At 35.8% G+C, this 26301-nt stretch overlaps 1 protein-coding gene across 2 annotated transcripts; it reads right to left on the bottom strand.

Annotated features, from left to right (window-relative positions):
- Positions 1-2673: 2673 nt before the first annotated feature.
- Positions 2674-23695, bottom strand: Lamtor5 (Late endosomal/lysosomal adaptor, MAPK and MTOR activator 5). 2 transcript variants are annotated; one of them, XM_090400680.1, is made up of 4 exons: positions 23575-23695; positions 14693-14754; positions 8131-8242; positions 2674-3734 (listed from the first exon to the last, which is right to left on the bottom strand). In XM_090400680.1, exons 1-4 carry the CDS (start codon positions 23607-23609, stop codon positions 3674-3676), a joined length of 270 nt encoding a protein of 89 aa, XP_090256806.1. In that variant the 5' UTR covers positions 23610-23695; the 3' UTR covers positions 2674-3673. The 2 variants fall into 2 exon arrangements, with proteins under 2 accessions (XP_090256806.1, XP_090256807.1); XM_090400681.1 differs by lacking the exon at positions 23575-23695 and adding an exon at positions 16988-17145.
- Positions 23696-26301: the final 2606 nt, after the last annotated feature.

Raw genomic sequence — 26301 nt, 5'->3', positions numbered from 1 at the left:
TAGTAGTTTATTCAGTGGAGATTGCTGCTACTTTCATATTGAAGTTACAGAAGGGTTGTTAAGACAAGGATGTTTTATTCAGTGTTCCATGATTTTAAGATAAAATTTTCACTTTTGCTTTTATCATACAGATATAGAACATTTGTGTTAGTTCTGTGCAAATTCAAAAAGGAATAAAAGTTTCATAGGGAGCAAGAGATTAACGTTCCAGGAGTTTTGTCCATATAGGATAATAACTGTTGGTTTATGTGACCGAAACAAAACTACACATTTAAGTTATTTTTTTCACTTTCTTGTTGTAAGTTTAATATGTTGGTGCTTGCATTGTTAAGTATTTAAGTAGCTTGAATAATTTCATAAATTAAAGATTTTTACTTTGGTTATGAAGTGTTTGAAGACTCGATCTCTTAATGGGTTATTAAGATTATTTAAGAAGTTACACATGAGATATCCTGGGATACGAACCTGTGTGCAGGCTAAATTTGGAATTCAGTATAGGGTATTTTCTTTTTATTTTGAATTAAAGAGTTTAAACTACTCAGTGTGTGTGAGAGAGAAAGTAAAAAAATAAATATACACCCTCACACATATCACAGTATTTTTTGGTTTAGCCTCCTAGGTCTTGAAATTTTTTTTTACTCCGGTGACAATTATTTTTCCACTGAGCGAAAGCTAATTTTGAGTGACAGCCATTAGCAGTTACAAATGAATAGGTCACCAATATAACTTCTTATGACCTCTTTCAAAAGCGCGATACCACTGATGGTATATGGATGTGCAGTCAATTGTACAGATATATCTACTTGCCAAAAAGTATAGTCCACACGTGACTATAGGTTTATCTATATCAGTGTGTTATTTTAGAACAGCAAGTTATTTTGGATTTATAGCTGAAAGAACTTAGGCTACAAGGCCAGTATATTATGTCTGTTAATTGCAAAACTGTTTAGGAGAAGCTTCCTCACAAACACCAATACTATCCAATTGCTGTTTGATAGCACTTGGAAAAAGCCTTTCTTTTGACGTTATCACACGTGGTACTTGATTTTTAACAGCCACTTAGTGTGCCACATGTTAGTCAAATAAGTGCTTCCAACTGAATGACAGGTAGAGTTGAAACTGGTGCACTAGCCTCCCCATTGATGGTGCTATTTGTCACACACAGCATTTTAAAATTGCTTGAATTTTATATGTCAGGCCGAAAACTTTTGGAACCTACCTCGTACAAAGGAATTAGGAAAAACCTATAGAAAAGATAGAAAAGTACATACTACAGAAGATGGTCACAGAACAACCAAAACAATGTTGGTTGTTTTGGTTGTTCTGTTTGGTTGTTTATAGCTGCGTCTACAGCTATAAATGCAACTACAAATCCATAAGAAACTTCATAATTACAGTTCTTATTTTGATTGAATTCCAAAAGCTACGTTCAAAGGTAGGGAGTGTTATATCAGAAGTCTCAAAATTAAAATATTTCTTGTATTTTTCCTTCTTAACTAGTCTTTTTGCAATCAACAATCTAGATTAATGATAAAACTTGAAAACAAATTAATTGATGACAGCGCGTCATTTTCAAACACCTTAATAAGGACAAGAACAACCACAGATACTTCCACTGCTTCAGTTCATTCTTAAAATTTCAGATAATCAAAAAGTTAATTAATTCACACAAAACAAAAAGCACTTACACATATGTGTTTAACAGAAGCAAAACTTTTAACCAAGGTTTACAGGAATAGGTGTCTTCAGCTTGCATTGAAGATAGTGAGCAATCATGACCAGGCTGAAAATTCATCATCATCAAATTCCTGACATGTACCCTCAAGGGGTGTACAGGATATTGTGATAGTACTACATGAAGAACTTACACATCATTACTAACTTCCTATCAACACTTTTCCTCCAAATCAATCTGTTATCTGTCAAGATTCCAACATTATCAGATTTCATTTCTGTTTGCTAAGGCACTTTTTACTATATCAATCCACCTATATTTTGGTCTTCCTCTGGATCTTTTTCCTGCCAACCTGGCAGAGAACACTTGTTTTGCTAATCTTTCCTCTCCCATTTCGCTTAAGTGACTATACCACCTGAGATTAGCTTTATTAACACAGTCCTAGATGCTAACAATGTCAAGTTCTTTCCTAATATCCTCGTTTTTAATATGACATTGCCATTGATGCCATCTGTTCACGCCCCCAATCTCTCTCTCTCTCAGGACTGTTATATCTGCAGTCACCAGTCTTTGATGAAGAGTTTTATTTCTAACTCATCTCTCAGAACCATAACTTAAAATTGGTTTGAACATTGTCTTGTATGCAGCTGGTTAGTGTTTTGACTAATTTCTCTCTTATTCCATATAAATTTATTCTTGACTTCCTACCATACCAGCTTTGTTGATTCAAACAAAAACCTTACATATGTGAAAATTTTCTCTGTTGCATTTTCCTTCAGATAAGATTAAAACAGCTGTTGACTGCACATAAGCTAAGATTAAGTTTTAATTGAGAAGAGCACTTTTAGAGCCAAATTATTTTAGTGACTTCAGAAAATATAGCATTTACCAATTTACAGTTACTCCTAAAATAATATAAATACACCCTGAACCAGGAGGATCAGCTGTAACACTTATGGAAAGGAAGGAGGAACTTTGTGGCATATGAAGAGAGAAACTAAAATCTTTAAAGAATGTTTATTATTAAATCTTTATGTACAACAGTTATTCAAGCATTTGGTAAATACATCATGCTATTTAAATTGTGTTATAAAAAGTTTCAAATTAAAATGTTAAAATATTGCACTTCATTGTATTATAATATTAATGTATTCAATGGACAGTAGTTATCTAGTAGTGAATGAACATTATGCAGTAATTAATTATATGATCACAGTGGAAAATCAGCTTGCTGGTCAGATAGTTGAAATGGTGCTCTGTACCAGAAGCTAGTTGACAAGCTAATCCTTACAAGATAGGTTAATAGAAAGATGGATAATGGAGAGATCATTGTATATTTTCAGCCAGCTAACTTACTAGCTAAAGTTTGTTTCATAACTTCAATTCACTGAAGTTCTACATATTTTCTTCATATATTGACATTCTACTTATTTCAAGAATTAGATGCATGATATATTCTAGATGATCAAAGCATGGCCATGTAGAATACATAATGTCACACCATGTGGTACATACTTTAAGAAGTACGTATCTCTTCTGATTCAGCTCTAAAGTAGCTGGTTATAGATTTAAGCAATTTCAATCATATGTCCTTCATGTAAAACAAAAATTGATTACTAATTTCTACAGTTATATTCATACAAAAATTATTTCTGCACTTACTAAATTTACATTCAAGTTCCATTATTTTCAAACAGAAAAAATGTAAAAAAAAAAAAAAATTCTAACAAAAAAAAAAAAGTATATTATACAAATCAAGTATTTTAAATATGTTAAATTTCTGAAAGGTGAAGAACGGTTTGAAGATATCTGATGACAGAAGTGAAATACATTTTCAAATCTGTGTTGAGTTTCACACAACTATAAAGAATTGTTTTATTATTCATAACTGAAATCTTTAAATACATAGGAAAATAAGTAATTTTCCCCCCCAATCTTTAGAATATTAATACACACCATATATATATATTCCATATTTTATTTATACAATCATTTCTTTCATCGATAAGATTTGAAAATAGCCATTGTAATATTTGATTTATTCTGGATTAAGATCTCCCTGTAAAGGAAAAAAGAAAGCATTTTAGCTAGTCATCTGAGTTGGGGGGGGGGGGGAACCAATTAGTAATAATAACAACCATTTAATATATGCATTCATATAAAATGCTGTGATGATAAAGTAATTAAGTATCAAGTAGTGAAGGATATATTCCTAACATTATAATTTTCAGCCTTAAGATTACACATAAAACATACAATAAATTATCTAAATAATGAAAAACTACATAATGTATAAACCACTCCACCTATTCCTTTTAGATTAAGTGTAATATGGCTTGTTATTTTTTTTTTTTTTGTTAAAATAATAATACATGGTGGGATGCTATTACAGACGTAGTGGGTCAGTTGCTGTTAACAAAATACACTGCCAAATCCACCTGATGGGTGACAAATGAGTAATCATCATGGGTAACTATTTATCTGAACATTGACTTGGATAGTGAAAATCTCATGAGAAGAAAGAAGTCAAATTTACTGAATTGCTACGAGACAACTTCCTTTAAGCAGCAGGTGTGAGAATGACTTTTTAGTTCAAAGAGTGTTAGAGTTGATTATAGGGTCAGAAGGAAAGTTTAGTTAAAGATGTGACTGCTCTGCTTCCAGTTGGTGACTGTGTTCATGGTGTTCTGACCTGAGAAGTGGCTAAATTTATGGACATTCCATTCAGAAAAGGTGACATGCTGAACTACAAGGCAGGAAATTATGATCAACTGAGGAGTATGTTGGGTTCTGTCCCATGGTATCATTTGCTTGATATAAGGACACTGGCAGTGCATGTAAAGCATTTTAAAAAAAATACACTAAATAATGCAATATCAGAATGGACCTCTAGAGTTCTAAGAATAAATAGGATCAGAGTGAAACGTCTTTGCAATCTTATTAAGCAAGAGATTCTTAAGAAAAGATGTGGAAGGAATAGCATATGCATAAGGATGATATCAGTTATGATAATAATAACCAGCAGGCCAGAAGAGTTACAAATGTATGGAAAGCTAAGTGAGTACAAAAAGAAACTGGCCCTGCAAGCTAAAGACAACCTAAAAGAAAATTCTTGATTAGTTTACAAGTAAAAGAAATAACAAGTATGAAAGAATAACTCTACTGAATGTGAATGGTAGGTGTGACAGATGTAGAGGAATTAGGAATTATGAGAAAGATGTAGAAGATTACTCAACTAATGAGTGCACATTTTACTAAAAGATAGTGTGTGCAATGAAGCTCCACGTGATCTCTTCAATGGATGAAGAAATCCAGGTGTATGTATGAAGTACTAGAGTTGTTGCAAAAAATGAATAAAAATTTGGCAATAGGGACTAATAGTATATCAGCATGGATGCTAAACTAGCTGTGCATTTGACTTGGCTGTATAATTTGAGTCTCACCAAAAGGAAGAGTACACAGGAGTGGAAAGATTGCATGAAAATATCACTGCATAATGGAGGAGAAGATTTCAGAAAAGTCAGTACTGAAAGAGAATCTACAGTCTTGCCATAAATACTATTACAACTTACGCACACCCTCGCACTGCCCACAAAACTGTGCAAGCCTGGTGCTGTGTGCAGCCAATATCTGCATGTTTATGAGTAGAGAGAGAGGTCTAGCTGTATGGGTTAACATGCACTGAAGAGATTATGAGAACTGCATAGCTGTAATAGCACTTCACAGGGTTGAAATGCAGTCCCTTGTTATTTCAACACACTAAAACACTTGGGATCAGTAGGATGTTTGCATATCAGACTATTAACCATTATGACAATACAGGAGACATATCTGACTATCAAAGAATAGGGTGACCATGCTGCATTAGGATGTAACATTTTGCAGAGAACGATGTCACATGTACCAAATGATGACCTGGGTGTGAGAGCCTATCATTCTATTGGACACTCACTCTGCCACAACTTATGCAGCAGAGGGTAATAAAATCAAAGGCACTTCCCTGGGAGTACATGAACAACAGACACAGAGATCTTCACAGATGAGAAGATTTTTGCCAGTGAAGAGTCGTTTAACTGCCAAAACAATTGGGTATATGCCTCAGATGGTCGCACAACACCTACCACAGCACCCAGGATTCAGAGAGGTTTTGTCCCATGTCAGGTGATGGTTTGGTGGTGGTGGGGAAAATGTATCAGAGGGTATCCAAGTTTCATTCTGTGAGAAAGGGGTCAAACCCTCTGCCAAAGTGTATCAAGACACTGTGCTGGAACCTGTTGTATGGCCCCTGAACAAGACCTTGTTTCACAGTAGGCATTGGATCTTCTAACAGGACTCAGCCCCTGCACACAAGGTGAGGACCACACAACAGTAGTTGGAGGCAAATGTGCCTGACCACATATCATCTGATTGGCATCTGGAAATCCTGATCTGAATTTGATGGATTTCAAATAGTGGTCAGAGCTTGAGGGTAGCTTGCAAGAAATGACACCCCAGCATCGTCAACCTGAAGGTGAATTTGGAGTGAACAGTGACAGCATTTCCGTTGGATGTTCTGTGAGTTGCCATTGATGTGTCTCACAAACTTCAGGCATGCATGAAGGCAAAAGGGAGGACATTTCGTGGTATATGGGAAATGTTATACACGTGGTTTCTATGTGCTGAAAGCTGTAAATGATTTACTGATAGATTAAAGGTTTATGCATTGTTCAAGTTGTAACAGTATTTATGGCTAGACCAGGTATACTTTGCAATAAACAGCATAGGTTTACTAAGGGGAGGTCATCTTTGAGTAACTTGCTCACATTTTATAATAATGCTATCGTTGAGTTATATAAAGGGAATGGATACACCATGATACTCTTGGATTTGGCTAGGGCTTTTGACAAGATGATGCACTGAAGACTCATGTAAGTTGGAGGATATGGGACTGGATTATAAACTATTAGCATGAATAAGAGGATGGCTTTCTGACATATCAAAAAGTGTGGGAAATGTGATTCTGCAAGTTATGTATTCCAGGGATCAGTCCTTGGTCCACTGTTATTTGATCTTTACATTAATAACACTGGGAAGAATATGACAGGACACATGCAGCTATTTGCTGATGATGCAAAGATGCACAGGCAGGGCATCATGAATGTGACTGATATGCAGTTTTTGCAGAATGATTTGAATAAGCTGTAATTGTGGCTATGCAAAAATGGCTGTTAGTTCAATGTTAGTAAATATCAGATTATGCAATCTGGCATGATATCTAATGGTGTATTATTTTGGTGGGATTACAGTCAAAGAACCTGATCAGATTATTAATCTTGGAGTTTTAGTAGATAGTAAGTTCAGGGATCATTTAGCAATGACTGCAAATGCAATTCAGTATAACTGCAATGCTGAAATGAATGATGTAAAATGATATCCTTACTGACAGGTAAGGATGTCATTTTACATCTTTACAAGACTTTGATATGACTTCACCTGGACAATTGTGTGCAGATCTGATCTCTTGGTTTGGGTGATGAAGATACTAAGTGAAATTATGTAAATTATGAGAACAGATTCAGAATTTATGGACTACTGACATTAGCAAACAGGAGAAAGAGGTGATACGTAGAGGTACAAAATTCTGAAAGGGTCATATAGGATACTAGCAAATGAAAATTTTCATTTTATGAATGCAGTCAAGAAAGGAGTGAGAGCGTGCATCTATAGCTCAGCTGGCATCAGCAATGTCATTCAACTGGTCTCATGTGGGCTGCATGGATTTTCCCTGCAGCCCCCATATGAGATCCACTCCTACAAAACAGGCAAGCCTGCCATAACATATACAATGCAGATAAGATTAAAGAATTCCACTTTCCACAACAAGTCTTGTAACACAAATGCAGGGCAACATTGATTTCTGCAAAACAGAAGCTACATTAAAAAAATGCAAGTAATCGTAATAGACATGAGCTTAGAACTGAAGGGAGGCTTTGGATTTGTACCCCCCCTTCCAAACACACTTTCAGTTTCTGTAATAGCAGACTAAATCATGTGTTAGTAAACAAGAAAAACAAGGAGACCAAGGGCTTTCATTAGATGAGCTTGGGATATTCAAGCTGTGTTACACACTGCAGAAACTAAATCAAAACACTTCAAGGTTCTATTACCATACTAGCTAGGCTCAGCAACCTGTTACAGAAGTAATGTGACCATCATAAACCTAATTTCTGCTATCATAGTGTAGCTAATCTATCTCCATTGTCTGTCAATTCAATTGCCCAATTTCTGCTTTCACAACTTTTCCAAAAGGTGAAACCCAACTTCAGTATATTCTTTGCATCTTAAACAAGATTTAAAACTAGGTTTCTCCAACTAAAGGGTACAATTATTTTCCTGATGATCATTTAGAGGTGAGCTTGATATTATAGTAAGGAATAGTAAAAATCCACACACTAAAATCTTCAACAATTACTTACGATTTATCACATTCCAAACGCACAAGGGGAGCATTGCCAGGTTCTAGTTGTAGTGCTTGTTGTGCTAAGTATGCCAAAGCACCAGCACTTTTACAATTAGCAGTTCCTTTAGCTAAAAAAAAACAAAAAAAACCATTAAGTCCCAAAAAAAATCATTAAGAAATCGAAACTCAATTAACTAAATATTATTCTACAAATTTGCAAGACTGCCATTCATTAGCATGATTAATGTGTTCTTACACACATATTAGATTGTTTAAAGCAAACCATTTTTTCTTTTCATCAATCCCACCACAATTTATTAATCCATACTATTAATGTGATATAGAACACCTTACTATTCTATCGCACATTAGTAGGAGCTAACAGATAATCTGGACAACCTGTTCTAGAATACAAATATAACTCCAGACAAAGGAAATCATTTGAAGTCTTTTAATCATTGACTGTGAACATCCTTATACATATGCTCTCATCTGTATTTCGGCAGAAAATCTTAAAATATAATTAGCTTACCATATATAAAATTCGATGGAACTGATGTACTTATTTAAAATTGTGGTGGTTATAAACATGTTAATAAAGAATGATTTATTAATAACACGGAAGTAAAAAAATTGACTGTTTTAAGCTAATATTTCACCTAACTGCAACATGCATTTTCAAGGATAAAGATAAAATGGTAAACAAAGTAATTGGTTTTATCATGGTATCAAAGCAATGTTGTTGTTGATTTAAATGCAGAATAGTCTCCAAGATGTTTGAATATTTATCTCCATACTTGTTTAGGATAAAAATGTTGTACTGTAAAGCATAGATTCTCAGGATAATTGTCAATTTTGAAGCAAGTCTAAGTCCCTCCCAATCTCTATTGCATACATGGTTTTGAGCACATGATTTGCTAAATCCACTTTGTCCATATTGTTTCATAATTAATATATAATCTACTGTTGTTCTCCCCTTTTTGCTGTAGATCTGTTAGACTGTCCATAATGCAGAAATTTATACTGGCAATGTAACCTGCATGCTATAGATACTGATAATACACGAACTTCATGTTTTTAATGACAAGTAGGGGAAGCAATTTTAATATTTTTTCCTGATTGAAAAAATTTGCATATCAGCCACACCATCCAGATGCATAAAGGTAAGTTAAATGATTGTCTTGGATGGTACAAATGATTTGAGAGGTGAGAAGTATTCTATGAGGGAAGATGTAAAGGAGTTGTTAGAAGATGCAAAACCGAAGAGTGAGAAGGTGAAGATTGTCAGTCTCCTACCACACTATGATCGAGGCAAACTGAGGAGAAGTCATTGGTAGCCAATGAGTCTTCTGCAGATAGTGCAGAAGGAATGATGTAGGATTTGTGGATCTGTGGTATGTGTTTGATGGAAAGATGGACTGCATTTAAATGGTTTTGGTGTTAGGTGTCTAAAGAGAGTTTTGTTCATCGAGCATGCTGAAGAGCAAATTCAGGAAAACTTAAGCAATTAGGGTGGAAGCAAGTGAGTTTGTGTGAAAGCACCCATGATGCAAATGAGTGTGAGAATGACCAAGTGTGGAATATAGTCTCAAGCAAAAATATTGAATAGGGTAATCAATTCAGGAAAGTGTGTGGGGGACTAAAGAGATGTTGCAATTTCTATATACTAATGCCAGATGTATCAGGAACAAGAGGGAGGAGTTTTTGGCATTGGTTAATGCAACTCAACAAAAGTTGTAGGCATTAGTGAGACCTTGGCTAACAGCAGATGATGTAGTTACAGGGATTGAATGTGAAGGATTTAGTATTTTCAGGGAAGATAGAGAAGTAGGATGGGAGCAGAGTACTGCTGATGATAGCAGATGAACTGCAACCAAAAAGAATAGGAGACAGGCAGGAGGATGGCTGTTCATTTGAAACAATCTGGTGTGAGATTAAGTCCAGTAAGACAAAATATACAGCTGGTTGTTGGTATAGACTAGGGAGTTCCACAGATGATCTGGAAAACATGCACTGCCAAATTAGCATAATGAGTATAGGTCGAGTGATCACTGTGGGAGACTTCAACAAATTTAGTTTAATCCTTTATCCAAGTGTAAGCAAACAAAGTTTGCACCTAAAGTATCTTCAGGACTGAGGCAACTCGCAGTAAAGGTGAACCAAGCTCTTATCATTCCTTGCCTTAGTATCTCCCATAATGCAAAGCACATCTCCTTGAAGACATGTATAATGCATTAAGGGAAGGGCCACTACACAGACCGGTTTGATCTTTATTGAGGTCTCATCAATGGGAGCCAGACCCAGAGGTGGTGGCACTAAGGTGGAAACAATGGAGAAGTCATATTTACTTTTTTACCACGAGTTGCCTCAGTCCTGAAGATACTTCAGGTGCAAACTTTGTTTGCTTACACTTGAATAAAAGATTAAACTAAATTTATTATAGTCTAACCAAGTGGGAAAAAACTTCCAACATCTTTCTCTAAATCCAGAGCAATTTAATAATAAGGGGAGACACATTTTGGCAACTCGTATAGATAAATATGACTTCTCCATTGCTTCCACTTTAGTATCACCACCTCCGGGTCTGGCACCCATTGACGAGACCTCAATAAAGGTCGAAAACGGTCTGGGTAGTGGCCCTTCCCTTAATGCATAGCATTATACATGTCTGCAAGGAGATGTGCTTTGCATTATGGGAGATACTAAGACAAGGAGTGATGAGAGCTCGGTCCACCTTTACCACAAGTTGCCTCAGTCCTGAAGATACTTCAGGTGGAAACTTTGTTTGCTTACACTTGGATAAAGGATTAAACTAATTTTATTATTATCAACTATGGATATATAGACTGGAAGGAAGAAATAACACATGGTAGGAAGGAAACAGAATTTATACACCAACTAAAAGATAATTACTTAAGGCAGCATATGATGGAGAGGATTAAGGGTGGGAGGGTATTGGACCTTGTCATAGGATCAGAAGAGCAAACCATAACCAAGGTGAATACACTGGCTTCCAATTGGTGAAAGTGACCATGCAGTCATGACTTGGGAGATTGTACAACATGAGGAATATTCCATCAAGAAGGGGTATGTGTGGAACTACAAGGTAGGTGATTGTGACAAGCTTAGGAAGAAACTTAAATCTGTGCCATGGCATAAAACACTGCAAGGTAAGGATGTTAGTAGTTCATGGAATATAGTTAAGGGTCATCTAGAGGAAGTAGTATTAAATTGTATGCCTCACGTAAGGAGGGTTCATCAGGTAGGAGTTAGATGGATGAGTAACATCATTAAGCATGAACTGCAGAAAAAGAAAATGCTATGGAGGGTATATAAAGAGAAAGTGACCAGCATGGCAAGGAAGGCAAAATCAGATTATGAGAACAATGATTATGAAATGATTTAAGATTAACCTTAAATGAGAGATGATGGTCATGAGGAGACAAAAGTAGATAAAATAACTGAGTTACCAAGTGATCATTTTGCAAAGGGTATATCATCCCAGTGAGATTACTGCTTAAATGTATGTGACAGATACTGATGTGGGAACAGAGATGGATCAATTGGAGGTTCTTAGGATATTGCAGAATCTCAATTGTAAATACAGCTGTGGGATTAGATGGGATATCAGCTAGGGTTTTGCAAGAATGTGTAAGGGAACTGGCAATGCCTTTGACTAGGATCTTTAAGTCTCTGCTCTGGTAGAGTTCCAAGGGAGTGGAAAGAGGGCAAAATAATAAGGGAGGTTATAATACTACAGTAGCAAATTATAGACCAATCAGCATCTCAGCTGTGGTGGAAAAAGTACTAGAATTTGTCAAAAAAGAGAATTCAAGAATGGGTAGATAAAAATATGATACTGTATGAGGGTCAACACGGCTTTGGGAAAGGTCAGTCATGCCTTAGTAACTTACTAACTTTTTATAACAGAGTAACAACTGAGTTGGATAAAGGAAATGGCTACATGATAATTTTGCAACGGCATCTGACAGAATATCACATGGAACTCTGTTATGCAAATTAGAACAAATGGGAATGGATATGACACTGGTTAAATAGATAAGAGGGAGGGAGGCTGCCAGACAGATATCAAAAAGTGGAGGGGCAGAATCGAGGTGAAAATAGATGACTAGTGGCATGCTGCAAGATTCAGTGTTGGGACCAGTGGTGTAGCTAGAGCTTTTGCCACCCCTCTCAACACATATCAAAAATACTACAAAAAAGTCAAAACAATGTATCGGGAAATAAATTAAATGTTTATTTTTGAAGTAAAGCTTTCATTTCAACATTCTAAAATGTTATTTTTCTTGCTTTTCTGTTAGCAAAATCGATGACATTGTCGAAGTCTATTTTATAGTAATGTAGGTAATTCTTAATCAATTTTATTTAGAAAAACTGCTCTCACAACTAGTAACACTTTCAGCAATTGTGAGGAAAATTCCCTGTAGTAATACAATAGTTGGAATTGAGTTCTCGAGACTGTATTTTAGGATTAACTGCAAAAGTTCAAAGTGCTGCCCACTCCCTCTCAGGACAAGGATATAATTCTGAAACATTAAATATACCATTTGAATATCATAGTTGAGTGACAGGTCCAACTAGAATGTTACCAATAAAAATTACTATTAAAACTTGGAGATTAACTTAGGCAAAATGAAGGAACCAAAATGAAAAATGCTTAATTGATATAAGCTGATGCTCATTCTTAAGTTGCTTCGATAAGTCAGACGATATCCAAGTTATAACCAACTTTTCCAAAAAAAGTTATGCGAGTTGTTTCTCTTTTGAGATTATTCGATCCTTTTTTCTCCTTTGAAACTTTTCTAGTTGCAAGGTCCTTAAACATCTAAATAAATCCGCTACAAGTCTGCAAGATTCCCTGACCAAATTGAATAACTGTTGTAATAGATATGGTATGAAGGTCAACATTAAAAAGACAAAGACAATGAAAATAGGCAGAAACATTGAAAATATCAACTGCATTGTGAATGGAGAACCTACAGAACAAGTAAAACATTTCAGCTACAAAGGCATAATTTTTAGTGAAGATGGTAAATTAAATATGGAAATAGACAACAGAATCAACAAAGCTGGTATGATAGGAAGTCAACTGAATAAATTTATATGGAATAAGAGAGAAATTAGTCAAAACACTAAATTAGTTGTATACAAGAAGTGTTCAAACCAATTTTAACTTATGGATCTGAAAGCTGGGTCAGAAGTAAAACACTTCACCAAAGACAAGAGACCACAGATATGAGAGTCCTAAGAAAGATTAGGGGCATGAGCAGATGGCATCAAGGACAATATCATATTAAAAATGAGGATATATTAGGAAAGAACTTGACATTGTCAGCATCAGGAATGCATTAGCAGAGCTAATCTCAGGTATAATTACAGAAATATAAGATCTGATAATATTGGAATCTTGACAGGTAACAGACTGATTTGGAGGAAAATTGTAGATAGGAAGTTAGTAATGATGTAAATTTTTCATGTAGTACTATCATATCTTGTACACCCCTTGAGGATATATATATCAGGAATTTGATGATGATGAGGTCCTTAAACAAGCAAGTCAAGGATATCTGCATGCATAGACTGGCTACCTCTTCTTAGAGCTGGTTCTACCTGTATAAGACCACAAACTACACATGCAATATTTCTCTTTCTACTTATCTGCCTACAATATAAACACATTCAAATTCTCCTGATAATCTGGAATGTACTGAGCAACTCATTATTCACAAACGATTAAATACCTTCCCTCCAAACATTTATCAATCATTTATATATTAAACTGCAGCAAAACAAGTAAAGCAGCTTGCATACCACCCTCTGTTTCAATTGCAGTGTTTCCCAATATAAATATAATGTCTAGTTATAAGTCTGTCTCCTACCTCATATACCAATATGTTATTCTCTACTCCTTAATAATTTATAAAGAAACAATATCTTATAAGAAAGAGTAATTAATAGAGTTGTCCCAGGCTATATTTATATTCTCAGTGAGATCTCCTCCTCCCCATAATCTCACCCACACGTACTCCATTTTAGTAGAGTGGGTGGCTTAAGGTTACATAATCTGAAAATCCTGCTCGAGAGAGAGAGAGAGAGAGAGAGAGAGAAGGAAAAATTTAATTTACTTCAAGTTGGGTGGTGATCACACAAGCCAGTAAAAATCATCTTCCACATGATATTCCACATAAATTCGGATATTCAAACATCCGTACCATAGAAAGAAACTCAATTGTAGGAGTGAGCACAGATGCTGTCTCCTTAGCTAACCAATCATGCATGGAGTGAAATGCTTTGTTACAGATGCATGTGTGAACATAGAAAATAGTGAATAATATTAAAATATACATAAATACTGAGTGAATTTGTAAAGCAGACCTCCCAATGTTTTCACCATGTAGGTCTGGTAATAAATATTAGAATGGACAAGTGTGTGACATATGTAAGTCAGTTAACTATCAAGAGCAACTATTCTGGATGTCAAAATAGGGTAATAACTTTAAATTCAAAATTGCATAATAATTTCTTCTATCTACTCTGGTTTCTATAGTAATACTTACCACCTAGACAAAGGCCCTGTGAATCAGTGCAAAGGACACCAGTTACATCTGTTTTGCTGGTGCTGAAAATTATACCAATAAAAAAATGCAATTATACAGCATAGTTTACATTAACGACTGCTGAGTAAAGTTCTATGGTGTAAGTTTCACAGATTAATATACATAACATATTAGAGATGAAAATTCAAGAAATACAGCATGTTTGTTATTGTAATTTAAGAAACTTACACATTAAGTGAAACAAGATAATAAATATTAGACAAGAAATTATATTCTTATAATCTATGACCCCCCTTAAAATTTGAAAAATGTATAACAATAATACATTACAACTGCATTAAACTAAGAAATATTTACCACTTGCAAGTTCTTCCTAAGAAAATGATGGTTACAGCATTATTCATCACAACAGCAAAAAATATTCTTAAAAAATCTAATATTTATTTTAAGTAGCACCTGAAAACAGAAATATAAATCTGTCAGCCCAAATTCCTGCAAATACCATAAGTTACTCACTCTTGCTGATATCTTTTCTCTTGAATTAAAAAACGAATGTTCCTCAACAGTTGTCATGTAAAAATTCATAATAATGGCTTATGAAAATTTGTACTAATTCATTTCCCACCAAATAAGAAAAGAAATTTCTTGTAATTATTCAATTTTGCTTTATCATCATTAACTTTGAAATTTGTCCCTGAACTATAGGCAAAATATTGAATTAAAATGTAATATTTTCATTTTTGTTGTGATAAGCCACAACACAAAACTTTTAATAAGATTAATCAGTTTGTCTCTGGTAATATTGCAAATGTCAGTCAGTTGCACCTTTCCTTATATGTAACAGCTTTAATATTTCCTTATCATAAAAGTTTAAGAAAATTAAAAAAAACAAAACAATTATGTTCACTGTAAGAAAATAATTCAATGCAATAAAAGCTCTTTTGTGATATGGAAAAAAAAAAATTTTTTTTTCTTTCAAGCATTTTGAAAACATTCTTTAGGTTTGCCAAAAGTATTCTTTTCATCCTGACATCCAGTAGCAAGATGAAACTAAATTTCTGAAAGATTTTAACAAAGTTATGACCTATTATGAAAATTCTTAGCAAGGGATTCACACAGTTCAAAGAATAAAAATAACATTGACAAATCTGAATCAGATTCATTAATTTTGAAAACCAAATTTTTTAAACTTAACATTAAGAAGAGTTCATGAGATTAGTTAAGAACAAATGTTGAAAATGAAGTACTGTATTATCATTATTAACATCTGACCTCCACAGAGTCAGAGAGTCATCGTACACACTATTGCGCACAATGCTTATCCAACCATGCTTTAAACTGATTCAGTGTATCTACATTCGCAACACACACACAGGCAATGCATTCTGCTCTCTATGCAAAGAACCTACTCCTCACTTCTCTGCTCACACTCTCCTTATACAGTTTCCAGCGATGGCCTCTTGTTCTACCCCCCCCCCCCATTCTATGAAAAATCTCTTCCATGTCAACCTGATAACAACCCCTAACTAGTTTATATGTCTCAATCATATCCCCCCTTCTATTCACGAGGCTTCGCAACTTACATTCTCTCAGTCTGTCCTCGTACCCCACAGTGCAAAGTACACAACAATACCTCATCAACCCCTAACTAGAGGTCGTAGAGATTTAGATTTTACCAAATTTCAAAACCTTACACTTTGCAACATTGAATTGACAGTTTCACTTGCCTGTCCATGCATGCAATCTATTCAAGTCATCTGCTTGACTCTGCATTGCTCTCCCCAGTTTTGCTGCATATCACTAGTTAAACCCATCCCAATATCATTAACACGCAAACTGAACAACAATGGTCCCAAAATTGACAACTGCAGTACGCCATTAGTGACTTCCTCTTTTGGGATACTGAACCTCCATATACAACTTTCTGATACCTATCCGGCAGACAGTCAGTGATCTAACTCAGAATACTGTTATCCAATTACATCTGTTTCAATTTATTTACCAGCTTGTCATGTGGCAGTCTATCAAAAGCTTTTGCAAAATCCAAGTACACAACTGTATATGCATATATATATATATGCATATATATATATATATATATATATATATTAAATGTATTAATGAAGCATAAATCTACATCTGATGTTTTAAGCAAAACAGCTAGCACCAGTCATGTATGTTGCTAGCTTACTATGTTCTTGTAGATAAACTTATAAATTGGTCATACATGATTTTAAATTTTTCAGGAAATGAAAACGTATACTAAAATATTAATTAAAAAACTTTAATCAATACCTTCCAATATTTTGGCAATGTTGCATTGCCATCTTCTGGAAACATAAAACTACGATATTTGCACACAGGCACTAACAACGACAATGAGGCTGAAGAAGGTAACTGGTGTTGGTCCTAGAATCCTAAAGGTTCCCTCTAGTGCAGCGCTTCCCAAACTGTGGGCCGTGGCCCTCCCTTGGGGGCCGTGAAATAATGAAAACAAATTTAAAATGTTTTAAGACTAAGTAGTTCTTTTATTTTAATCTTAAAAGAAATGTATTTAATTTTTATTATTTATTATTTTTTATATTTTAATGGAAAAAATCACACACTGGTATGGGTTCACAAATTTTGCTTCCTGCATATTTCAGCGCTTAATATTATTAAATATATGCTTATTAATATACGTTTCATTTCAAAGCAGAAATCTAAGAATTGCAGTTTCAAATATTTCACCTGATATTGACTTTTTGTGTAGCAGTATTGAAACACATCCATCACATTAAATTGTTATTAAACTTCTTTGATGTTTTTAATTCTTTCTTTATTACTAATTGTATTAATTCTCTACAAAACCTCAATGAAAAACAAAGACAAACCAGACTACAATAAAACTATAACCATTCCCTACATTAAAGGAACATCAGACAAAATAAACAGAGAACTACAAAAATACAACCTCAAAGTCATCTTTAAACCTCCAGCAAAATTAAAAAGCTTACTCAACTCATCCAAAGACCCACTCTCTCCACTAGTCCACCCTGGAGTATACCATATTTATTGTACTTGCAACATACTGTATATAGGAGAAATAGGACACACAATTCCTATCAGACAAAAAGAATATAAATGGCACATTAAATATAATAATTATGGTGAAGCTGGCCTTTCGGATCATGCCCTGAATACCTTACACAGAATTTACTGGAAAAGCACTAGCTGTCTACATCGCACTAAAACATAGTATGAACGGAAATTTAAGGAAGCCTGTGAGATCATTATCAACCACCCCAATCTGAACAATAATGATAGTCTTAAAATCCGACCCAAGAAACCTTTCTCACTAAGAACAACTATAAACAGGACTGTAGAAAATCCAGTATCTTAAATAACAATTGTAATACTAAAAATAGGACATCGTTTCTGAAAGAAAACGATGTCCTATTTTTAGTATTACAGTTTCTGTAAGAAAGAATGTTTAATCCTGTCATCATAAGTAGAATTTAGCTTGATGTAATTTATATATAATTTTTTTTTTTCACTAGAGGTCATGCTAGTAGAATAACATGTGATCAGATCATTGTTTCTCTAGCTTACAGTTAATAATGTAACTCAGCTTGTCTTGTATATTTATGTATGCTCCAGATGATGATCTTGATATGAAGATCGAAACGTCGGGATAATAAAAATTTTTAACATGGTTGTAAATTCCATAAAAATTTTTTAAATAAATGCTGATCACCGTGTAACACTAAAAGAAAGGAATTTATCATGCAACACCTGGAATGAAATCCAGAAGGTGAGAAAAAGCTGACTGCCCTAAATATTTCTAGACACCTCCCAGGAGTTTAAAGAATCCCCATGGGAGAGCACACAACTCCACTAAATACAGCTCACTATTTCTCCTTCTTATTCCTACAACTAGCCCAGCCACTGGGGAGGGCAAGTTAGCCCATCTCGGTGCTGGTCCCAAGCCTGGATAAATGGGGTGGGTCGACGTCAGGAAGGGCATCCGGCCGTTAAAAAACATGCCCAAAACCAGGGATGAAATGTTGAATAACGGAGAAAGGACAACGGCTAGGGCATCCCCCGTAAGCGATGCACAGTTCTGTCACCCAAGGACTGTGAGAAGTGGGCTTGGGCTACTGAACCAAGGATGGGTTCGGCTAAAGAAGCGAGTCCAACAGAAAGAGAGAGTGTGTAAAGTAAGAATTGGGTCGCTGAATGTGGGTACAATGAATGAGAAGAGTAGGGAGATAGTAGACATGATGAGAAGAAGGAAGCTGAAGATCTTGTGTGTGCAGGAGACAAGGTGGAAGGGCAATAAAGCAAAGGAGCTGGTGGAAGGATATAAGCTGTTTTACAGCGGGGTGAACGAGATGGAAGAAACGGAGTTGGAATCATCATCAACAAGGAGTTGAAGGGTGGAGTCTGCAAGGTGTGCTGGAAGAATAATCGGATTATGAGTGTTAAGCTTAAGATTGGAGGAAGCATGGCTGTGATAGTGTGTGGATATGCTCCACAAGTAGGTTGTGATGAGGAAGAGAAAGAGGCATTCTGGAGAGAACTAGACCAGGTAGTAATGGGAATCCCTGATGGTGAGAGAGTGATCATCGGAGCAGACCTGAATGGGCATGTAGGAAGGCGACGAAGTGGTGAAGAAAGGGTGCACAGGGGTTGGAGTAGTGGTGAAAGAAATGAAGAAGGTAAAAGAATTGTAGAGCATGCTGTGGCCTTCAACTTGGCCATAGCTAACACATGGTTTAAGAAGAGAGTTGGACACCTGATAACTTATAAGAGCTGGGATAGGATGAGTCAGATTGACTATATTTATGTGCAGAAGGAAACATCAGGAGGTGAAAAACTGTAAAGTGATTAACGGAGAAAGTGTAGTGGCACAGCACAGGTTGGTTGTGGTAGACCGTGATATAAAAGGGAAAAAGAAGAATAGACGGAAGTGGCGGAAAGATATAAAAATAAAGTGGTGGAAATTGGAAGAGGAAGGTCCAAGGAATGAGTTTAAAGAAAAGATATTAGAAGGAATGAAGTTACCAGAGGATGGCGGGACGTAAATAGTCGGAATATTAGAAAAATTGGAGAAGAGGTGCTTGGTATAACATCAGAAAAGGCGCTGTCCGAGGATAAGGAGGCATGGTGGTGGAATGAGGAGGTACAGTTGGAGATCAGGAAAAAGAAAGAGGCAAAGAAAAAATGGGACATGACTGGAACCAGAGCCGACAAGGAGGCATATAGATTAGCGAAGAAAAGTGCAAAGAGAGCTGTGGCAAGGGCAGTTGAAGAGGTTTATGAAGTACTGGAGAGAAACGGTGGTGAAGTTAAGTTGTTGAGAATAGCAAAAGCTAGAGATAAGGCCTCAAAAGACATAACATCAGTTAAGCAGACAAAGGATGCCACAGGAGTAGTACTACAAGAGGAGGACAAAATCAGAGGAAGATGGGAAGAATATTTTCGTAATCTACTAAATGAGGAGAATCCAAGAGAGAGGTGGAGAGGCAAATGAAGGATCGGTGCAGGACATAAGCAGAGAGGAAGTGTATTGGGCACTGAGAAAAACAGACCAGACACTTGGAGAAGTGTGGAGAAGCTTGGGCAGCAAGGGCGTAAACACGTTATGGGATCTGATGAGGAAAATAGCCAACAGGAAAAAATACCAAAGGAATGGAGGTAAAGCATTCTCATCCCAATCTATAAGGGGAAAGGAGATGTTCAAGATTGTGGCAACTATAGAGGGATCAAGCTGATGTCACACATGTTGAAGATATGGGAAAGAGTAATTGAAGGAAGGATACGGCAGGAAACAAAAATTGGTGAGGAGCAGTTTGGATTTATGCCAGGAAGAGGGACAACGGATGCAATATTTGCGCTAAGGCGATTGATGGGGAAATATAGGGAGATGCAAGCGGAGCTACATATGATGTTTATAGACCTGGAAAAGGCATACAACAGAGTGGCCAGACAGGAGGTATGGAGGTGTATGAGGAAGAAGGGGAATGTCGGAAAAGTACGCGAGGTTGGAGAAGGAGATGTATGAGGAGCGAAAACTCAGGTCAGGTCTAGTGTCGACATGACAGAGGAGTTCCCCATTGTTGTAGGACTCCATCAGGGATCAGCTCTGAGCCCCTACCTCTTTGATCTGGTCACGGATGTACTAGTGGAGGACGTCAAGAAGGAGGTGCCATGAAGCATGATGTTGCCAATGATATTGTTCTCTGTGAATCATCCTGAGAGAAGCTTGAAAAGACCCTTGAAGAGTGGAGAAAGGTATTGGAGGAGAGAGGCATGAACATTAACTGGGTAAAGACCGAATATATATCAACGGGGAGTGACGAGATATGATCATACAACTCCAGGGTGAAAGGTTAACTTCAGGGAAGAAATTTAAGTACCTCAGGTCGGTCGTCAAGAGGAATGGTGACCTGGATGAGGAAATACAGCACTGAATAACAAGCGGCTGGATGAACTGGAGGAAGATGAGTGGAGTCCTGTGCGACAAGAGAGTGAGTTGTAAGATGAAAGGAAAGCTGCATGAGATGGTGGTGAGGCCGGCGATGCTCCATGGCACAGAGACGTGTCCTATAACAAAGGCACATTAGAGGAAGATGGAGGTGGCAGAGATGTGGATGGATGAGTGGTGTGACATAGAAGGACAGGATAAGGAATGACTACATCAGAGGGACGATTAAGGTGGGACCGATCGGTAAGAAGGTACAAGAAAGCAGGCTGAGGTGGTTCGGCTATATAGAGAGGAGTGAGGAGTATGTTGGTAAACGAGTGGAGCGTATGGAGGTGGAGGAAAAGAGGCAGGCCCAAACTCAGATGGAGGGATAAGGTGACAGAGGATCTTAGGGAGAAAGGATGGAGTCGGGAAGATGCTCTGAACCAAAGAATCTGGAAGAAGAAGATTAAAGATGGGAACGCCGACCATGTTTAACATGGGATAAGGCATAGCGAAAGAAGAAGACTACAACTACACAACTACTACTACCATTAACACAAAATACTACCCTCCCATCTGCTAACTGTTTTTCTATTGGCTGATTTGTCTGTATGAGAAACCTGAGTTTCTGAAAGAAAAAATCCTGCTACCTCCATATGGAATTGGATAACTCATTTTCAATTGAAAAAGCCTCTATAAAGATTATGATTCCTCTTGTCATGATGAGAATCAAACTCAGGTCTTCTCCAATTGAAGCCCACAATGTTCCACTGTTCTTCCAATTGCACTAGAGAAGTGCTTAAATATGATAGAAATAAACGAATGGAATGTGAGGAATTTTGCTAATTTGAAACTACCAACAAAGGTCATGTTGGAGGCTTAATGGATTGTATACAGCACTCAGAAATGATTAAAACAGAATTTAACACTTCCTATATTTCATCTGTCACTGAGACATCTCCAAAGATTACAAAAAAAAAATAATGTAACATATACACAAATACCACACAATACTAAGCCAACCACGTGGGTGACTCTAAAGGCCTATATATAGGTCGAACGCCCTCTATGGGCGGTTGTAGTGGTCTGGAATGTAAGGTGGGATCCCTGATTAATTTTTCCCAAATCTTAGGAAGTTTAATGCAGCCGTATTTATTTAGATTTGGTTGATTTCTGAGAGCTGCTGCAGATTCTAAAAATAGTCTCTCTTTTTTGAATTTACTGTGGTGGAGCATGGTGGTTTTTTCCCAAGAGATCCTGTGGGTTGTTTCCAAGACATGGTCAGCCAGACCTGACTGACCATAGTCGTGGTTTCAGATATATGACTTGTGTTCCTCTAGGCAGATGATTGCCGATCTGCCTGTTTGTCCAAAGTATGCCAGCTTATATGAACAGGGTACTTAATAAACTCCAGGCACTGAGAGGAGAGAACTGATCTTTTGTAGAATGGATAAGGGTAACAAGTTTGCAGTGGGGCTTAAATGCTATGTGTAGGTTGTACTTTTTTTAAAATCTTGGCTATTTTTTCCATTGTGCCACGGATGTAGGGTATGGTGATGGCATTTCTAAACTCGTTTCTAATTTCTAAGCCCGTTGGTTGAAGAGGGTGCACTAACCACTCAGCTAACTACTTGACTCCCCCCCACACACACACAAGGTTTTTTTTTTTCTTATCAGAGAACATTCATTTCTCAGCATCCTCATCTCACATTTTGTGGTAGTGCATAGGACAGAAATTGCTTCAAGAAATCAGAAAATAATTGAGATTTTTCATATGAATAAATTTTTCGAATCACAATACAACTAACTTTGAAATAAACATTATTTTTAACAAATTTGTAAAATAAATTACAACTAATAAGTTTATTTCTCTCCTACAATGTGAATATCCTAATCGTCACTCACAAAACTAGACGTGAGACAGTTTATTGGTGTCTTTTCATGGAATAATAACTTGTGTCTACTGCGCCACTAAATTCCCAATGTGAAAGGATTTCAATGGGATGAAGAAAACTTTGAAAGATCTCGGCGAAAGCTCTTAAGCAGTTGAGGCCTAGGACTTGTGGAAGGGACCTTATAATTACAGTACATATAAAACTCAACAGATGAGTTAATTAGCTCGTTAAACATTCATCCAACTTGATTATAACTAAAACGACTATTGTATCCGAGTCTTCATCATTCCCCTTGAAATTTCAAAATATAGTAACCACCAAAACTATTTTTATGATTAATAAAAATATCTCATCTTGTCGCCATTCACTTTTTTTTATTTATTTATTAATTCGATAAATCAGTATTATTGATTCTGATCCCCTAATGTTCCCTTTGAAATTTGAAAATTTTCATGATAGACAATTAGCAGTCTATGAGGCTAAATACGTTAACATATGAAATTTCTGTGCTACACAGATAACATTTAACTACTCACATTTCTTCTAAGCACTTATCTAAGGCTTTTTCCATTTTGAACTATATAACCATCTAAATGACATATACTAAACTGACAAAACACCAACACACGAGTTAAACAGTTTACTATCAACCTCGTGACAGTTTAAAAAACGCCACCACACAGATATTCCCAAATATTAGATTGTTAAATACCTTTCAGAGCAGAGGCAGTATGTATAAAATAATGAGTAACATCATTTCATTGTTGTCTTTCTGATTTTGTTAATGTCATTAAACAAAAAATAAAAATAATAAAGACATTCAAATAGTCTTCGAAGTAAAACAGAAAGCTCAATATACAACAGTCTACTCTGTATACAGGCATGAACGTAACTTCATACACTACAGTTGAGAGAGAAAAACTACACGCCACTGCTATTAGAAAAAGAATAAGACATGAGAGTTTGTTATAGATTTACTTTTCATTCATCGAAGTATATATACATATCAATAAATAACAGGAAATTTCGTTTTTAGAAAAATAAATATACATTCTCAACATCTGCATTTTAGGCTGGACAACATACAACAACATAAAGGTACACTCAGGGCCCGCGCTACCATTTAGGTAAACTAGGCAACCGCCTAGGGCGCAAGCCATGAAGGGGCGCAAAACTTCAAGCTATGCTTTATTCATACTTTACTAAAACATCAAAATTAAATGGTGATATATGATTTAGGTATCGATTCTTTTTCCTTATCCCTCACACATCACACTATTTTACTATTTAACTCTTGGTTCTTTTTTCTTCTTACCTAAATGATTTGAACTTACCGCTATTTAAAATTCAGTTAAGATAAATATTTTAAAACGTTAACATTTTAAAATATTAAATTTCGGTATTTTATAACTTTTTTTTTGTAAATGAATTGTAACAGAGAATTTTCAAATTAATTAAAAAAGAAAATAAAAAAGCCCTATTAATTTAACCTGAAAGACAATTTTATTTTGTTTAATGTCAATAAGAAACATTTTAGTTTATGAAATAAGGGGCATACTTGTGAAATAAGGGGCGCACTTGTAAACTTGGCCTAGGGCAAAAAATAACCTGGCACCGACAGTGGGTACACTTTTAAGAAACAAAAGAACAAAATACTTGTACTTCAATACTTAGTATGCATTCCCTTTTATGGATAACTTCCCTCAATCTCCTTGACATGGAATAAACAAGCTTAGTTTATTCTGACTTAATTTTGTTCCATTCTTGCAAAATTACCTATTTCAGTCTATTCTTGCTAGTTTCATGTTTTCATATTCTAGTTGCCAGTTCACTTCAAAGATGCACTATTGATTTAAGTCTGGAGACTGAGCTGGGGTTTTCAAAGTGTGAAATGTGATAGAGCAACCAGAGATGAACAATCTCTGCAGTATGTTTTGGTTCATTGGCCTGATGAAAGTAGTAATCATCTCCAAGACCCAAATTATCAACACTCTGCTGCAAATTTCTCTTCAGGATGTTTTAAGCAAACTTCTCCATGGTTCCCTCTGTTTTATACGGATGACTTGAAGTTATATGGAAAATCGTCCCAGCAAATAGATTCTTTATTGAACACAGTTCGTATTTTCAGTCAGGACATCAAAATGGAATTTGGTTTAGATAAATGGACAATTTTATCTATTAAACGAGAAAAAATTAATGACACTAGCAGTTTTAGTTTTGATCAAGAGAAATATATAAAAGCAATTTCAGCTGACAAACACTACAAATACCTCGGAATATTAGAAGCCCATGATATTCTCCACTCGATAGTTAAACAGCAGGCAGAATCAGAATACACCAAAAGAGTTCGAATATTCTGAAACAAAACTAAATGATTAAACACAATTAGAGCAATGGATTTTTGGACTATACCAGTGATCCGATACACAGCTGGCATTATAGACTGTACAAAAGAAGACCTGGACAACAAAACTAGAAAACTAATAACTATGCATCATGCATTACATCCACGAAGTGATGTTGACCCGTTGTACCTACCGAGGAGAATAGGAGGATGGGATCTATTGCAAGTGAGACAGACTGTGGAAGAAGAAGAAATTAGTTTAAGAAGTTACATCGACAATAGCTCTGAGCCAATGCTTCAAACAATTACACAAGAGGGCCTTCTAAAAGAAACAAGAAAAAAAAATCCGATTACAAAAATAAACCACAAAATAACCGATATGTGCGTTGAAAAAATAAACCCTTGCATGGCCAATTTCTTCGAGATACTGAGGAAAAAATTGACATGAACAAAACGTGGCAATGGCTACAATACGGATATATTAAAAAAGAAACAGAAGGATTTATTCTAGCAACTCAAGAACAGGCATTACAAACTAATGCAATCAAAGCAAACATTTTGAACATCAATAATAACAGCAAATGCAGATTATGCAATCAGAAGGATGAGACTGTTAAACATCTAATCAGTGCTAAAATAGCTCAAACTGACTATAAATACCGTCATGATCAAGTGGCCAAAATAATTCATTGGCATGTATGCAAAAAAATATGCCTTTCCTACTTCTGATAACTGGTGGCAGCATAAAATAGAGACAGTATTGGAAAACGAAACAGCAAAAATTCTCTGGGACTTTAGGATACCAACTGATCGGTATGAGGAACACAATAGACCTGACATCACAATTATCGAACATCGACAGATTTGGATTATTGATATCGCAGTACCCAATGATAACGTTAACAGCAAAGAACTGAAA

The sequence above is a fragment of the Typopeltis vanoorti genome, chromosome 11 (genome assembly GCF_054136105.1).
Source record: "Typopeltis vanoorti isolate ZY-2024b chromosome 11, IOZ_Tvanoo_1.0, whole genome shotgun sequence".
Taxonomy (NCBI): Eukaryota; Metazoa; Arthropoda; class Arachnida; order Uropygi; family Thelyphonidae; genus Typopeltis; species Typopeltis vanoorti.
The sequence above is the reverse complement of the archived record's forward strand: the minus strand, read 5'-3'. Positions and strand labels throughout refer to the sequence as shown.